The sequence below is a fragment of the Sceloporus undulatus genome, chromosome 2 (genome assembly GCF_019175285.1).
Source record: "Sceloporus undulatus isolate JIND9_A2432 ecotype Alabama chromosome 2, SceUnd_v1.1, whole genome shotgun sequence".
NCBI lineage: Eukaryota > Metazoa > Chordata > Lepidosauria > Squamata > Phrynosomatidae > Sceloporus > Sceloporus undulatus.
In genome coordinates, this window is record NC_056523.1 from 138,496,861 (window position 1) to 138,514,805 (window position 17,945).

Consider the following 17,945-nt stretch of genomic DNA (forward strand, 5'->3'; position numbering starts at 1 on the left):
TCACCTCTGGCTTGAACTCACCACCTGGTTGTGCACCGCGCTGGCCAGTTTTGGCCAGTGGTTATAGCTTAGCAAGAGTTACAGAGAACAGGCTGAAGACCCTGACAAACTCTCCAAGCCTTCTCACTCTTGCTTCCACAGAAGTCTTCACCCTTCTTCAGGATCCAGCTGGCTCTTGTAGCTTCACCCAAGACACCAGACAACTCAGTAGTCTTATAAAAGATCTACTTTATTCTACTATATACAGCTCCAAAACTCTCCAACACAACTCCACACTACTCCAATACTCTCCACAACTACTACCCACTACTACAACCCACAAAATACATTGGGATCCATAGTCATTATTATAGTCAATGCATGGTACCACCCACTGTTGTCTGTTTCCACCCAGTAGGCGTGTACATCATTCTCATTGGTTCTCTTGGTTCATCCTACAATTAATGATTTCATCATCTCAGCCTTGACCACTTAACAATTGTCAGGTGTGTCCAATTATCCACTTTACATTTCTGTCCTTGGCATTTAGGACTTGTTAATTGTATTACCATTTACACCTGTGTGGTTCTCAATTGGCTTCTGCTGAGTCACCCTGACTCTCACATACATGTTTTATTTCATTTACTGTATAACCCATGTTGCTTTTTCCTTGACAGATATGACTTGCCGTCCAGTGTAGATCACATGGGACTTTTTTTGCCTATCCTATTCCTGCACATTTTGAAGCAGCAGTAGTTAAGGAACAACTGAAATCATGTCTCATAGGGAAAGGGCAGCTCTACCTAAATGTACACTGTACACTTAATCCTCAGTCAGAAGGTAGATGGTTGTATACAGAGGTTGGATAAAAAAGTCCCATAAAGATTGATTGATTAAGACTGCACATGGCTATTACACAACTCGAGCAATGTAGGGATTATTTTGAGATTTAGTGTTTTTTTAGTTTTTAAGGCAATCTAATTTTCAATCAAAAGCATATACAATCAAAGATAAAGAAATTGGAATGGGGGAGGAGGAAGAAAGAGGGGAAAAAACTAAATACACAGTAAGAGTCTGCCTCCCCCCTTCAATCCTGACTATAATAAAAAGGGGGAAGGGGGATATTTTTCTAATACAAATCCAACTAAATAATTCTACTAAAATTATTAATATTTATAACCACAGATTATTTTCTTATATTTCTTTTTGCTCAAAAAGTCCATAAATGATTCCCAGTCTTTCAACATCATTAACTGGCTTAACCTTTAGAGCCCACATTAATTTGGCCATTTTGCTAACTCAGGCTGAATCCACACCAGCAAAATAATCCAGATCCATTGTGGGGTATTTTGCCCAGATTTTACCCTATTTATGCTACATTGGCTCATAAAAATCCAGACTCACATTATATAAATAGCCACATTGCCCTAGCCAAATTTGAATCAGTACAAAGGGATGTTTCTTTTCGTGCACCTTTCCCCTTCCTAACATGTATAAACCTGTCAGCCATCAGCCTTTCTCATTTTTCTGTCAATATTACCACCCACCTTGCACTCTCATTAGATGGCTCCTCCATCCAGTCCCCTTTCCACCACAGTATGTAAGTGAAGGAACTTCTCAACACAGGTAGCCCCAAGAAGAAGAAAGAAACAAAATGTTTCTTCCCTCATTTCCCTTTCCACTCCAAATTCTTAACTGAATTAAGACTGGTATCTACAGAACAAGCTCGTTCTTCTTGGTGTGATGTTTGGCTGGTGCTGCTTCTCTTGCCTCCTTTCCAAGTGCTTCCAGTTGCTAGGATTTTTCAGAAGCAGGGAAAGCAACCCCAGGGCTTTGATGTGAGACAGAAACAAATTCTGCCTGTAGGAGAAGAGAGGCTGGATTTGTTCCTTGGGCAGATTTATTGTGAAAAAGGGGGAAAAAATGGCAAAAGTTTGCCAGGTGGAGGATGCCCCCCACCCACACTAAACTACCTGACTTCCTAAGCCACATTTGATCCAGCAGGATACACATCACACACACACAAAAGAAAAACCCTTTCCCCTGGAAACTACAGAGTAAAAAATGAGTTTTCATATATCATATCAAAGCCTAAAAGAAGTTCTTTCACAGTAAAAACAGTTGTATGTGGTGTGTTCCAACAGCACCTGAACTGAGGTGGGTACAGCTTTTTTTACTAGTCAGCAACCTTAACCAACCATTCTTCTATTGTCAGTGCTTCGGCCTGTTTCTAATTTTGAGCAAACAATAGTTTTGCTGATGTGGCCATATACTGAAGAAGTAATCCATATTTACTATCCAGGTCTCTATCCATAAATGCCCAACAAAAACATTTCTGGTAACATTGGGAATATGGGAATATTTTTGAAGTGGAGAAAAAATGATGTAGTCTTCTGTTGGTTGATACTAAACGTGGGACTCTGTTGCTTCTTCTGCAATTATGGCAATTGTACGGTACAGTAATTTAGCCTGTCAAGATAGAAACCAGAATGAAACAAAGATTCCACTCTTCCAGGTCTACAACTTCTACTCCATACTTCTATACCTTATCAACAAAGTGATTTCATGCCATTTAATTTTTGAACCCAACTGTCCCTTCTGAAAGGAAGCCCAAAGCTGCTAAAATATATTAAATCCAGCCATAGCATATTACTGCTTTGTTCTCCTTAGGCCTGTAAAAAAAATTACAATTTTCCCCACAGCCATGGGTTGTGCACTATTTTTGTCCCATAATGATAGCCTCATTCCGCTAAAGTAAACAAACCCAGCAGACCCATAGTATCTGCTGGGTTTGGTTCCAGGACCCCCACCCCACCCCTATGGATGCTTATGTCTCATTATAAACAGTGGAGTAGTGGAAATGGTGTCACTTATATATAATGGCTAAATCAAGCTTTGATTTTTGGATTTTTAAAAAAGTATTTTCAATCCAAGGATGGAGAAACTGTGGGGCCAACTAAATAAAACCCAACAATCCAGTTCTTTAGTGCCACATTTTAGCTCATCTGAACCAGGGTTGGGGAATCTACAGCTCACACAAGCCCTTTCTATTGTCTGTTCTGTCTGGGATTGACAGTAGGCTGAAACATCTGGTTGGCAAAAGGTTTCCCATCTTTGATCTATACTATTATAGGACATAATCAGCCTTAAGAACACAACACCTTTAGTTTTCTACAGCATTATATATGGTGGAAGATGATGCTACAGAAGAGGCCTCCATCTTTGAAACTGAGTTACACAGTATGAGCTTGTGCCCTGTCCAACATGCTAACATAATATGAAGGGCTGTCTGGAAGTTAAATTTTACTATTGGCCACAGGAACCAGAAAGGTCTATATCATACAATCCCTGCTGCAGAAGCAGAGGGCTTTTTTCTTGGTTTTCATAAAAGTTGTATTAGTATGAAGCCATAACTACTACTACAAATACATGGAGTGAATGTTGTGGTGTTCTGCATGTGTAACTTTGGGAAATATGCAGGCAGAAACTACTACCTTATACAATCTGGATATTTAAACTGAAGAAGTGGCTATAGCCAGAGTGGCCAAGAGATGGTGGCAGCTGAGTCCAAGAAAAGTAACTTCTCAAGTTTTGACTCCAACTGGTATTACCTGTTTCAATTCAAACCATATAGTTTTAGGTTGTTCTGGTGAGCCGTAGTTCACTTCTAGGCCAGGCATTCCTGATTCATCCAGGGGGCGCAAGGTCTTCATCCTCTTCACCTCCCTCAGTGGAATTCGGCAGTGGATGTTCTGAGCATTGAGAGGGAATTTGTTATTACTATTAGGACAAGTGTCTTGCATTGGAAAATCAGAGTCAGAAGACTGAAAAAACATTCTTTTCATTCTAGCTAATGTTCAGGAATTCTGGAAATTGCAGTCCAAAAGTATCTAAAGGACTGCTCTTTTCCTACCCCTGCATCTATTGTTATTTCTAGAAAACAGAAATCTTATCTGTCTCATGAACCAGATGGAACACCCCCCTGCAACTCAGTATATTTTAATATTAATATTAATTTATTTAACTAAGTAATATTTAATGTTAAATACAAAAGGTGCGGGATTGGGGGGCGACCGTGTAACTGGTAAACAGGTTTTTCACCCTTTGCTTGTCACTGGTGGTCTCAACATGAATTGGCTTGTAGACTTCTTATGGGAATGTTTCTCTTTATGCAGTTGTGAGTGGAGGCGTCAAAGACTAAAAGACACATTATCTTCCTCCTCCTCAGTTCTCAGTCAGGCTCCCCACACCTGCTTTGTTGTGTGCCTTCAAATAATTTCTGACTTAAGTGACTTAAGGCGGACCTCTCATGGGGTTTTCTTGGCAAAAGAGGAAGTTTGCCATTGCCTTCCCCTGAGAGTGTGACTTGCCTGAAGTCACCCAGTGTGTTTCATGGCCAAGCTGGGAAACAAACTCTGGTCTCCAGAGTCATAGTCCAACACTCAAACCACTATGCTATGCTGGCTCCCACCTGCTGATTATCCTCCCCCCCCCCCCCCAAAAAAAAAAGTTTGACATAGTTGCCAAGTGTATGAATGGTGTCATGTGTGGTTTGAGCCTGAACCCATCACAACACATGCTAGACTAAAAGAATTCAAAGACCTAGCTGTGTTAGTCTGGAAAATCAGAATGCAAAAGGATCCTGCAGCACCTTTGAAACTAACTGAAAGAAAGAATTTGACTAGACACAGGGTAGCTGTCCTGCAGGAGTTTGATGTGATAAAAAAAATTGTCTGGAAGGTATAACATGCACTCCAGGAGTGCTTCCAGCCACAAGCAAGTTGATGGCAATGAAAATCAGACTTTCCCTTGAAAGTATCATGTAAACAGAGGAAATCTTTGGAAGATCAGAGGAAGCCATCCAAAATTATTTCAGCTACTACTTAGGTTCTTTTCTATGAGTTTCCTTTGCTAAGGATTCCAAGAAATTTCGGGAAGAAAAAGTGAGCTGCTCACTGCATACCTGGAGCTTCTCATCCACTACAATGATTTGTTCCTGATTCACTCCTATAAAGCAGGGCATGAGCAACCCAGGTGTACTGATCCTCTTCACAGGGTAAACATTATAACCAAAAAGTGGAAATTGGACCACATGCTCTGGGGGGGAAAGAGGAAAGCATTCATAATATCAACTCATGCTGACAAACATACCAGAGCTCAGACTCTTTAATAATAATAATAATAATAATAATAATAATAATAATAATAATAATAATAATAATAGGATTTATTTATATGCCGCCCAATCAGTGGGAATCCAGGCGGCTTACAACAGAGGGGATAATAGATGGTTCCCTGCCCTCAGGCTTACAATCTAAAAGACACGACACAAAAGGAGAAGGGCATGGTGGGAGGGAGGGGATCAGGTCCAGCAGTTCTTCTCTCCCTCTGAGGCCTGGACCAAGGCAGATGGACTGGAGGGAGGACTCTTCTTCTTCAGGCTAGCCCTGGTGGAGCTGGGCCTGCCTGATCAACTCCCTCATATTTATTTATCACTTTATTCTGTGGTAAACTATTTTGCACACAGGCTGCTATATGGAGTTTTTTTTCCTCTGCTAAAACAAATGTGGCTAAAAAGACACCATACTGTTGTTACTCATGCTGTTGTGGCTCCAAGACTAGAGCATTCAATACTCAACAGAGGGTGGTCAGACCTTTACTGTATCCAGGCATTCTAATCTTATAGACATTTTTATGATTTTACAAGTGTAGCAAAGCTGGTGCAGAAAAAAATACCCTGCTGTTTGCAAAACGGCAAAAGTAGAGACCTATTTTTGCTTTGATTTACAAGAATTGCACACTTGTTGGTGATTATTTTAAAGACTGTTGAATATTCCTTCCATGTTGTGTTTTGCTGAACCTGCTAGTATAAAAATGTCAACATTTATATACAAGTGCCCCATTCACAAATATATGAACTCATAATGATTGCTGCTGTATTAGCAGTTTGGGTTTAACCCATCTTGATTACTTATGCTTTAACCTATTTCATTTCTATGCAGGTAAGTAAAGTGATCATTCACAGAGTTACAAAACTTCCTTTAAAATTGCTTGGACAGATTTGGTGGGTGAGAGAGATTTTGTACACTTTGCTTCCAGGGGAGGAAAACCTATGTGACAGAATGACACTCACACATGCAGCCCAGTTGACTCACCAATGAAATTTATTTTTGCAGCCTGCTGTTCAAGTGGGTGCCATAGTTTCAGATGATGGGTGATAAAGTCTTCAGTGATTTCTGGGTTGATGAATTGTGCCACAGGATCAGGAATGTAGCTTCTTAGCTCTTGTCTATTAAGGCGAGAGACAAAAATATGACCATAAATTACAGCTGGCCTTCATGTGTGTAAGTGCCTTCAAATTGCTTGTTGATTTATGGCGAGCCCATGAACTTCATAAAGTTTTCTTAGGCAAGAAATACTCAGAGATGGTTTTGCCAGTTTCTTTCTCTGAAATATAGCCTATGGCACCTGGTCTTTGTTCATGGTCTCCCATCCATGTACTAACCAGTGCTGACCCTGGTTAGCTTCCAAGATAATAAGAGATGGGGTGCCTTTAGTGTATTTAAATGCATAGGTGGGCTCCAAGCAAAGAAAAAAAATCAAAAACTCTTCAGTCACAGAGGAATGTGTTACCAGTAGTCCCTCCCTGGCTCCCAGTTCCACCAGTATTAAGCAGGAAAAAAAAATACTGCTCACTAAGGCTGAGCAGAGACAAGATGTGATTAATGCAATTACCACTTGTGTGGATGGCTTTTATAAAACGGATGTGGGGAGCTCAACCTGGCATGAGGGATAAGAGAGTTTAACTTACTCTTCTCTGAGCAGTTGCAATTTGGATTGAGAGCACTTGCCTGCTCTTTTATTGGAAGAAAAATATCAACTGGTGCAAATGTAAGCTTTTCCCTCATTTGAATAGCAAAACCAAGCCCTTTGATCTAGACTGGAATTGCAGGACAGAGATTGGAATGTTGCTTTTACAAATAATTTTGGACTTCAAGTCACTGAAGGCTACAAAACAGAAAATTACTTACATGGAAGGGGTTGATCCAAGTCCTCTAGCCCAGTGTTGAAGCAGAGCTAAGGTACCCACTTGTTGTTCCAGTTCACGGTTGTACTGTAACATTAGTGTTCCTTTCATATAATTCTGCAGTACCTGGGAATAGCCCACAAGAGCATACATTTTTCTGTAGGTATTATTAGCTGTGCAACATCTGTATCATGCATGTTAACCCAGTTTCTTTCTGCAAATTCTGGTTGTTTATGAACTGAAAATGTGCTTTGACAACAGAATATCAAGGCCTAGGGGTGCATCTCTACTGTAGAACTATTGCAGTTTTACACCACATTTAGTGCTGTAGCTCCAACCTATTAAATCATGAGATTTGTAGTTTTACAATGTCTTCAGCCTTCTCTGCTAAAGAGTGCTGGTGCCTCACAAAACTACAAATCCCAGAATTCTGTAGAATGGAACCATGGCAGTTAAAGTGGTGTCAAAATTGCATTATTTCTATAGTGTAAATGCACCCTAGGTCCCAGCAAAAACAGCCAGATGAGAATGGGAAGCAAATGTTCCATATGTAAACCAGCTGTTTGCAGGTGATACAGCTTGTATGGGAGAATCCTTGAATGGGGCAAGAAGAAAAGGCCTTGTCCTTAACCTACCTGATTGTAATGAAGATTGATATAATTCTCGTTCTCAAAGTGCAGTGGTATCTTCCAGGTGATCCTGCAGAAATTCAGCCCTACCAAACTGTCCTCTAGCAAGTAGTCATGGATGTACTCCTTCTGGTGCAAGGGCCGTACCACCTTGCCTACATAAGAGACAGAAACAGTCCTGCATATGCTTGAGTATCATCCCCTTTCAAAGCAAATAAGAAAGGGTGGTCCTTCAAGTCACCCCACTCCCTCAAACTAAAGGCAGCCTTATCCCCCAGGACAGTTTAGCCCAAATTACGCTGTCCCACATGGACATTTATGCACAAGGTGACATTTCATGTGAAACCAGTCTACTGCTGGAAACGTGTACCCTGTCTTCCATCCTGGCCCCACAAGTGAGTCTTGGTTTACTTTGTATCACGAAATATGTCACTGCAATGTCCTGTAGTGACTAGTTCAAGGATTTCAGGGGCTCTCAAGACATTCCACAATGGGCCTCCTCTTCACATAGCAGGTTATCAACCTGAGGATTCTTTCATTTTGTCCCAGCCTTCTTGGATGCACTGTGCATAGTCTTAGGACCCTAGCAAACCTTATCACATTCTGGATCCGGTCTGGACCAACCAAGCAAAGGCCAGAATCCTCTTAGTGATTCTGGCTACCATAACATTTTTTTTTCACAATATGGTGCAAGTATCCAGTATTCCTTGTACAATGACAGACTGAAGATAGCCAGGCAGCAGCTCCAGTCCTCTGAACCAAACTGATTGGCTGTAGGTGGTGCTAGGAAAGCTCCTGCCATGGAATCACCGAGCTGGCAGCCATCAACATTCCTAGTCTTGACCGCCCTCTTGGATCTTCATATAAGTGCCCATGAGAAACATCATATTTCACTAAGTCAGAGGAAAGCACTGGCAAGCTCCCTCTGAACAAACCTTGCCAAGAAAGCCCCATGACAGGTTAGTACTAGAGTCACTGTAAGTCAGAAACTATTTGAGGGTAGAAAACAACAGTAAAAGAGTCATATTAACTCCTTTGTCCTACTTTTCCTTTCCTGTTTCAAACAGTAGATGGCAATGCTTGATGCCATCTATAATCACTGGTCCTTCGTCTCTAATTGCATCCTTTTCTTTGAACAGTAGCATAACACAGTGTTGTATATGTGTGTCTGTCTCTTCACTAGTTTTCTCTCACAGTTTCTTCCTCCAACCTTGCAGAACCTTCAGCTGAGTAGTCCCTGAGTGGCTTTAGCGCTCTCTTTAATTTCTTTCACAACATCCAGCAAAGGTATGGATAAAAGAATGCTGATCCACATTTGGCATCATTTTGAAACAAAACAATGCCCTCCCCTCTAAAAAAAATTAGAGGAGGAGACTTAAAATACTGCACAAAAATTGCAACGCAAGTTGTTAGTACAACCAAACCTTTCAAGAGGTAATGAAATCCACTAGTCTATCAAGATCTACTGATCTACAGGAGCTGGTACATCAGTAGAATAAATCTACCATGCATGCTTTTAATTATTGAACGTTGATAGTCCCATACGGTTCATGAGTCATAGGCAGCTGCTGGCCAGGTTACAGAAAGGAAGGGCTGCAACTGGTATACCAGAAAAAAAAACTGTTGCAGTGGGTATTCATACCATCTTTTCTGTTGACAAGGATGGCAAATTCCTGAATCTCTTCTGGCTCTGTGATTCCCATCTGTTCACTGATTTCCTTTATCACATCTGCAGCAACCTGCAACCCAAAGGGAGAAATGGAGGTCTAATTTAATTAAAGAAATTAAACCATAAGTTTAAATACTTCCAGGATCATTGGCCTGGCTACTGGTTGGCCAAAAGACTGGTTAGGAAGAAGGCCCTCCTCCAAGAATGAAATCCTCCAGAAGAAAAAGGCTGCTGCACTGAAAGGACAATCTCTGGATGCAAACGGCACTTCCAAAACATCATAGCCCACTCTGAGGGCACATTCACACTGAAAAGCTCCAGCTTTTGCTTCTGTTCTTTCTGATTTTATGTTGGGTTAACTCAACTGAATTGGGAGTTGGTATACAAAGTCTTTGATTGTACCAGGACTGACAGAAAACATTCTGGAATAAACAAAACATATATGGAAATAACAAGAACTGGGACTTCCTGACCTTTTTAATCAATCTAGATTCACCACCCGTCTTCTCTATAACATTGGGGTATTTGTAATTGTGAATGTGCAGTGAGTGGGTGCTCATCCACCACTATGGATATGGATATGGTCAGCACTGCTCCTACAATATGCTGGCAAGTGTACTAAACAAGAACTCACTGTGAAAGTTTTAATTTTTGTGGGATACTGCTGTCCTCCAGGTAAGTTGATAGATATCCGGTGTGAGCTCCGTCCCTTCTACCAAGGAGAAATCAGAAATCAATGTAGGTTCTCTTTGTCCACTCCTCCATTCCCCCCCCCCCAACACTGAGCTATACTGAATACTTTGAAGTCTTACTAGTTTCAGTGAAATGGATTTGGGAATTTTCTTAATTCTTCCATTGAAATGAATGGAATGTGCTCTTGTAATCTTTAATCTCTTGAAGAATAAACTTGAAAAAATATTTAAACTTTCTGATTTAGGTTTATTAACTGTTTACGGGTCAAAGCCTGTGGTTAGTGAATTTAGAGTCAGCAGAATCCTGGGTGCATGTGTGTCTTCAAGTCACCTGTCGACTTATGCCAACCCCATTAATTTCATACAAGTGTTTTAAGCAAGGAATAGTCTGAGGTAGTTTTGTCAGTCTCTTTTTCTGAAACATAGCCTCCAGCACCTGGTAGTTTTTTGGCAGTCTGCCTTCCAAGTACCTGTACTAACCAGGGCTTAGCTCCCAAGATCAGATGGGATCTGGTACTTCTGGAATGGGAAAGATCTGAAGGCACTCCTTTTTCAGGTACATACTACAGCACTAATTCTTATCCCAAAGAAACAGAAAGAGTGTACTTCATACAAATCTTTTCCCATGACTCTCTGTTCTCACTTCCCTTGTGATATGGCCACTCCCTTTCACAACCTCTCAGCCCCACCTCACTCTCAGTCAGTGTGCAATTGCAAGGAGTGGACTAGCCTTCCACAACTTGGGACCCTCCAGATGTTTTGGGCCAGTGGTAATGCTGTCTGGGGAAGATGGCAGTTGTATACCACAGATCTAGAGGGCACTGAATTTGGGAAATGTGCCATAAAATTATTTGCTCAAAGCACCTCTTGTCCCACATACCAAACCATTTCCATGAATGATCATCACAAACATCTATTCACCAAGACTTTTCAGAGTCTTCTGCTTGCACTTGCCTTCCAGATTCAAATACAGTCATCCCTCCATATTTGCGGCTTTGATATTTGCAGATTTGATTATTCACGGATTTCATTAATGTTCTCTTTAGGACTGTCTAGGTCCTCCAGTGCAACTCTGTGGTCAACTTTAACTACAAGTTGCACTGAAAGACCATTTGTAGCTACTCCAGTGCCATTCTATGGTCAGTGTATGTTGGACATTGACCACAGAGTTGCACTGGAGGACCTAGAGATTCCTAGAGAGGTGTCCTCTCAGGTAAAAACAGTGTTTTTGTTATTTGCGGTTTTTCCATATTCATGGGGGTCTTGTTCCCCTAACCCTTGTGAATATGGAGGGACAACTGTATTTGCTTCTTACCACTAGAATCTTCCCTTCAAACCTCCCATCTACTACATAGTTACCAAAAATGCTTCCATCTCTACACGGAATGGCAAGTGTCTCCGGCCTCCGTTCAAAACCATTTTTCTCAAGTTGCTCTGGCAAGTTCGGGCCATTTCTGAGGAAGACAAAGGATTCAGCACATCATGCCATAAAACTGAAGTTCTTCCATGTTCTGCCCATTGGTGTCAAGATACAGGCTGTCTGTCATTTTGTGGCAAGGAAGGGAAGTCAAGAGGAGTGTGCAGGAGTGAGGCAAAAGTGGGGGTTCTTTCCTACCCATGGGAAAATCTACCCAACTCCTCAGAAGCAGTGAATTTAATGATTGCCAAATAGGGCCCCAAAGATTCAATAACTAAATGAAGTCTGAATAGGGCCCCAAAGCCTGTACCTTTGCAGGGGTTGGCACTTTCAGAGCTGGCCTGCTGCAAATACTTGGTGACATAAGGCATCAAATTGCTGGAAGGGAGGAAGTAGCCAGTCAAGAGGCTCAGGAGCTGCCAGCCACGGTGGCTTCTGTCTCTGCCGGATAAGAGAGAAACATGGGTTACACGTAACCCCGAGACCAAAGTGGGCTGTTAAATAAAATACAATTCCTTCTTGGTGGAAGAAAATAAAGGAAGGAAGAGATGGGGAAAAGGGGTGGGGGTGGGGAGAAAGGAGGGGAAATGAGTGACTGTTGAGCAGCAAGATGAAGTTTTAATGGGGAAAATATTATTTGTGACTAAGGGACTGTTTACCTGCTCATTTTACAACAAACAGATCCCTCCACATCACCCAAGGAACAACAAAGAGCCTCAAGTGGATAAAGCCTGCAGCTGCTGTCTTGAAGCCCATAGTGTGTGTACAGCACAGAGAGCTCACATAAAAGCCCTTGAGCTTCAGAGACAAAGAATTCAATTCAGGGCTCACAAAGAAGCAACCATGAATTCATAGCAGTGAGGGCATCAAGAGAGATGTAAAACAGGAAACAGAGCACAGCTGCTGGGAGACACAAGAGCCATCTTCTCTGCATGTGATTATGAGCGCCTTTCTTTATGTTTAAGTTCCCTGCTGGCTCTCAGGTGAAGACTAGCAGGGAAGGAACTGACAGTAAGGAAGGCAACTGAACAGAGGAGAGGGAGAAGGTACAGCTAGAAATTTGAGGCAGAGCACTCTTCTCCTTCAGAATGAGACTGGTCCTGATTTACTGGCTACACACGAAAACTCTAAAGCTGAAAGTCTGCTTTAGGACAGCAACAATATGCAGTTGAACTAGAGCTCCCATCACTCCCAGCCAGCATGTGATCCATAGTCAGACAAATCTGAAGGGTACCAAAATGGGGGAGGCTACCCTAGGATCTTACTGATTAGCACAGAATCTGGAGAACTTCCCTAAAGGTATCATGTTTTATTTAAAGCCCAATGATGATGCAGGGGAAAACTAAAATGAAAAGTAAAAACTAAAACTGACATTTGTGTGATGCTCTCCTGCCAGAAATTTGATTAGATTTAGAGTTGGGATTTACAGTTTATGTTTAGATAGACCTGTATAAACCTTGAGCTGGTTCTTAAAAAGAGTTAATGCATTTATAATTGTGCTGAAAAGGCTGTGAAACATAACTTTGATTTAAAAAAAAGCCTTACCAGCTAGGCTTGGTATGTGTGGGATGTTCCTACTCTGTTTGCAGCCAGCGGCTTGTATAAGGGGGGAGGTCAGAGCAAGCTCCATGACTTAAAACATTAATATATAAGTATACATACTTACTTGGACAAGAGGGTTCATTAGTAATAATATGTTTATGGTCATAATAATGTTACTAAGATTCATTGGTGCTTTGCTTTTGCTATGGTTTGTGTATATATATATATATATATATATATATATATATATATATATATGACTAGCTCACAGTCATATAACAATTTCAAGGATGTTATGTCTGTTGGTGGTGGGAAGGCTGCATATTCACATGGATCTTGCCAGCACGGCACAGATTCTCTGACAGTTAAGCATTATGTCAGCAAGATGGTCAAAGTGCAGGAAGCTTGAGCCTAAAGGGACCAATTATATAATACTACAAACTCAAGGGGAGGGATTTTACTATTTACTATAAAAGTGCCTGAATGCACTATGACTTTAGATCTGATTTTTAAAAAAAAGTCATAGACCTGTCTATTTTAGTTTCTTTCTTCTTCAATAAAAGCTGTTCTTAGACTGGAATCTAGAATCTGTTTTTGGAGTCTGGAAGAGGACCAGGAGACAAGCTGTACCTGACAATAACTCTCTCACTCTCTCACTGAAAGTACCATCATTTTTAAAGGGGACTTGTTAGTCACTACAATTACATGGATTTCTCCTTAAAATAATCTCAATGTTTCCTTTCTAGCAGAAGCTCCCTTATGTAACATGCTTGTTTCTCCCTCCTCCTAAGCCATTTCCCACCTCCCCAGCCTTAAGTTTCAGATCCTATGCTACAGCTGGACTTACTGATGAGGGTTCTGGGTGATTTGCTTGATGACCTGGCAATAAATCTCATCATGCAAATTCTCCTTTTCTTTGCAGAGCTGTATATGGCAGAGAAAATGTGAAAGTTCAGTTTCGCAAATACAGTATCTTATTTTTACACAAGGACAGTGTGATGTTATGGTTTGAGCATCTGACTATGAAACCAGGATGTGAATCCTCACTGACCATGAACTGTACTGGGTGAGCCTGGACAAGTCACACCCTCTCAACCTCAGAGGAAGGCAATGGCAAACACCCTGTGGAGAAACCTGCCAAGAAAACCCCATGATAGGTTCACCTTAGGGTCACTATAAGTCGGAAATGACTCGAAGGCACACAACAACAAAGGAAGATCCTAATACTCTTTCCTATGCTTCCATGGGGTTGAGGACTAGGGTGTCAAGTTCATTTTTCATCTGAGGAATAATGAATGACTAACTTAGAATAATGTCTTTCTCCACTTTCTACATATTTTCCAGGTCAACCTGATGAGTCTATGGGTGGATAGAAAGATCCTCTGTCTCTTGTGCAATTTGGCCTTCTGTGTGTTCCACCTCCACCTGATGTGTGGTTGATGGGAACATGGAAAAAGGTACTGACCAAGGTATCATTCTCCCTGACTGGTAGATCTGGCATCCTTTCTTACTGGTCTTTTGATGCCAGTTGAAGATCTTGTTTCAGCAATCTGAGTGTGGAGACCCATATGACTCAGATGATCCCTTGACAAGAATCAGTACAGGGGTCATCTGGGAGGAGTTCAGTTTCATTTGAGAGGGGATGTGATATCCCTCCTTCCCAAAACAGTTACCTTTCATCTCCTGTTCTAATCACCATCACCCTCTCACATCCATCATTAAAAGAACTACAAACCTGGAGGATTTCATAGATGTAATCAACCTCATTTTGGCCTTTGATGGCTGGCCCATCTCCCATGAATCTCATTAGAGCTGCGAAACAAAAAGACAACATTAATCTGGGTTAGAAATACAGTGGACCATTTGCAAATTGCTACACCCCATATTATTCGATGGCAGCAATGTGAACATGCACATGCTGAAGCGTGTGCATCTCTGTCAACACCACTGAATGACATGGGATGCAATCATCCACCTTCTTTGTCATCCAGTGCTCCCCTCCCTGAACTGAACCCCCATCAATATGGAGGCTCCACTGAGCCTGAATCCTCATGTGCTGGGAAAAGGGAAGGGACAAAAATGTGGCCTCCATTTCTCCAATACTACTGACAACAGAAAAAGCAAATGCCTGGATACAATGGATCCTTGTTATACTCTGGGGTTTGGTTCCAAGATCCCCCGTGTATAACAAAATCCGTGTATGCTCAAGTCCCATTAAGTATAATGACATAGCAAAATGGTGTCCCTAATAAAAAATGGAACATCAAGGTAAATTTATACTTTTTTGGAACATTTTCAAACCGTGTATGCTTAAATCCGTGTATAAAAAATCCGTGTATAAGAAGGGCCGACTGTATTGGCAACTCCATCAGAGACAAAAGCAGAAAAGCACTTTGGCCCCTCCCCTGAATGTGTAAATCAAATTTCCCCCAGGGCTCTGGCCATATAGGCCAGAATCACACCAGTGACAGGTAGAAGGGGGCACATTTAGGGCCACTGAAAAAGGGTATTCTTTGCCCAATATGTCAGACCTCAGGGTGCACAGCAGCAGGGGAGGGAGGAGATGCTCTTGCATGCAGCCCTTGGCCAACTGCTGGCTGGCAAGGTACACCTGAGGACATCCCAGCTGACCAGCTATACACTTAGAAGCAGTGCAGGGTGAGGTTGTACAAGGACAGCTGGAACACCAAGGTACACTTCCATAAAGGATTGCTGCCAAAGGGATGGAACTGTTCCTGGGAGGCCCTTGGCTGCAAGGGCCTCAGGAAGCAGCTGGAAAAGAAGGAGTAGCCTCTGCATCAATGACTGGTGTATGTATGTTTGTGGAGATTTGTACTCTGCCAGCACTCTATTGGGTCTCAGCCATGGTACCCAACAAATCTGTTTAATGTATTGGTTGGTCCAAAGGAGCACCTGCCATGACATACTCATAAAAGCTTTTTTAGCCAGGTCATTCATCTCGCCATCAGAGAAGAAGAGGAGTGATCCCTGGATTGGTACCTGTGAGGCCAGAAAACAAGGATCATCAAGAGAGAGCAGAACTCAGGAAGGCAAGGTAAGAAAAAAAGAGACCTTTATCTCTGGCCCAAGTTGAAGGTGGGTCTGTTTGAAACAGAGACATATGCACTGATGAATCAACAGACACAGCACAGCAGAAAAACTAACATTTTGACAAATCCTGACATTTTGAACTCCAGCTTAAGGGCCCCAGCAAATAGGACCAATGGTAAAGGGCTATGGGAGTTGTACTGAAAACAACAGAAATCAGGTCCAACACAAAATATTTTACCATCTGTGGTAAAGAACAAGGTAACCTTCTTCATTCCTTCTTACCCATTCTTGCAGTCTTAGAGGAAGGCAATGGCCAACCTCCTCACAATAAATCTTGCTAAGAAATATTTGTGAGGGGGTTGCCATAAGCCAGAGTTACATGAAGACATACAACAATAGAATCACGGAATCATAGAGATGGAAGAGACCACAAGGACTAACCAGTCCAACCCCCTACCATGCACAATCAAAGCACAAAGTCCCAACAGATGGCCACCACCCATCCTTTGTTTAAAAACCTTCAAAGAAGGAGATTCCACCACCTCGAGGCAGTGTTTTTCACTCCTGAATAGCTCTTAACATCAGGTAGTTCTTCATGTTTAGATGAAATCTCTTTTCCTGTAGTTTGAAGCTATTGCTCCATTTCTTACTCTTTGGAGCAACAAAAAACAAACTTGCTCCCTCCATATGACATCCCTTCAAATATTTAAACATGGCTATCATGCTCTTCACCTTCTCTTCTTCAGACTAAATAAACCTGGCTGCCTAAGCAGCCCCTCATAGTGCACGCCTTTCACCATTTTGGTCATCCTCCTTTGGAAGAGATGGCAAAGGCAAAGGAGGAGACAATACCCAAAAATGATTCTTTTCCTCTTATTCACCTTCGTATGCTGAACCAAGAGAGCTGGATCCTTCTCTTCAGCACTCATCTCCTTCCAACCCAGCCTAGTAGAAAGAGAAAGGTGGGATATTATCCAGGAAAATGATAAAGAAAGTGCTGATGTGAGACCTCTGAGACACCAGTCTACTGCTGTCAATCAGTGTAGACCAGGAGTGGAGAACATGTGGCCCTCAAAATGTTTTGGACTGTACTTCCCACAATCCCTAACTAGTGGCTGTGCTGGCTAGGGCTGATGGGAATTAGCATCCAACAAAATCTGGAGGGCTATGCATTGCCCACCTTGGTGCAAACAATGCAGGATTAGGTGCACGAATTATCTGGCTTGGTATAATGCAGCTTCCTGTTTTCCTAACAGTGACTTTTAAATGGTGATCCATATACCACAAGTCACCTGCAAAACAGTAATAATAATAAAAAAATAGAAACAGCAAGGTGCTGAAGGATTCTTCACTATTTCCAATCACAATGATCATTATACAAGCTACTTTAAAGTCTGATCAGAAAAACAGCCCTTATATCAAGACATATGTCAATTGACATCTTTCTGTTCAGAGTCAGTAATTCCATTATTATAGCTATCTCACTGTTTCCTTCTAGAGGTGAGGAGGGGATGGAAGTGGAGAGGATTCATCTTTTGATGCAGTTTTGACAAATAAGACCAAGCTGCATTCTTGGAGAACTGCACTCTTAGCAGGAAGTAGACAAATCACAATTTATGAATGTTATTTAGGAGTGTCTGTAAGTGTCAGCCTAGAACACCAAAGGGATTCCTAATCCTCCTTCCTTGTCTAAGCAGAACATACTTGAGATATTGTCAAGTTTTAATTACTCTTGCAAAACATGTGCCCCTCTTTTTATCTTAATGGCCCATCTATTCCTTTTAAGTAGTAAAATCCGTATCATTTTTTAAAAAATTGTGAGAACCTGACAGAGATTTCTTGAGTGCTGCAATGCATAGTGTCATGTGCCTTACTCTCTTAAAGGCTACACTGTGGGCCAAATTGAATATCTAGCATGTACCTGATCCCCCCCCCTTTT

The 17,945-nt window shown here is 41.6% G+C and overlaps 1 protein-coding gene across 1 annotated transcript in view; it reads right to left on the reverse strand.

Moving 5' to 3' along the window:
* Positions 1-560: 560 nt before the first annotated feature.
* The window catches only part of MYO15B (myosin XVB), a 123,103-nt gene continuing 105,718 nt past the window's right edge, over positions 561-17,945 (reverse strand). Inside the window, exons 48-61 of the mRNA XM_042447553.1 lie at positions 16,888-16,951; positions 15,883-15,955; positions 14,691-14,767; positions 13,803-13,879; positions 11,724-11,854; positions 11,356-11,450; positions 9,939-10,016; positions 9,278-9,374; positions 7,642-7,790; positions 7,011-7,132; positions 6,135-6,268; positions 4,943-5,076; positions 3,591-3,731; positions 561-2,448 (exon numbers count right to left, since the gene is read on the reverse strand). Coding sequence (XP_042303487.1) covers positions 2,386-2,448; positions 3,591-3,731; positions 4,943-5,076; positions 6,135-6,268; positions 7,011-7,132; positions 7,642-7,790; positions 9,278-9,374; positions 9,939-10,016; positions 11,356-11,450; positions 11,724-11,854; positions 13,803-13,879; positions 14,691-14,767; positions 15,883-15,955; positions 16,888-16,951 — 1,435 coding nt within the window. The 3' untranslated portion in view covers positions 561-2,385. The remainder of the gene's footprint in view (positions 2,449-3,590; positions 3,732-4,942; positions 5,077-6,134; positions 6,269-7,010; positions 7,133-7,641; positions 7,791-9,277; positions 9,375-9,938; positions 10,017-11,355; positions 11,451-11,723; positions 11,855-13,802; positions 13,880-14,690; positions 14,768-15,882; positions 15,956-16,887; positions 16,952-17,945) is intronic.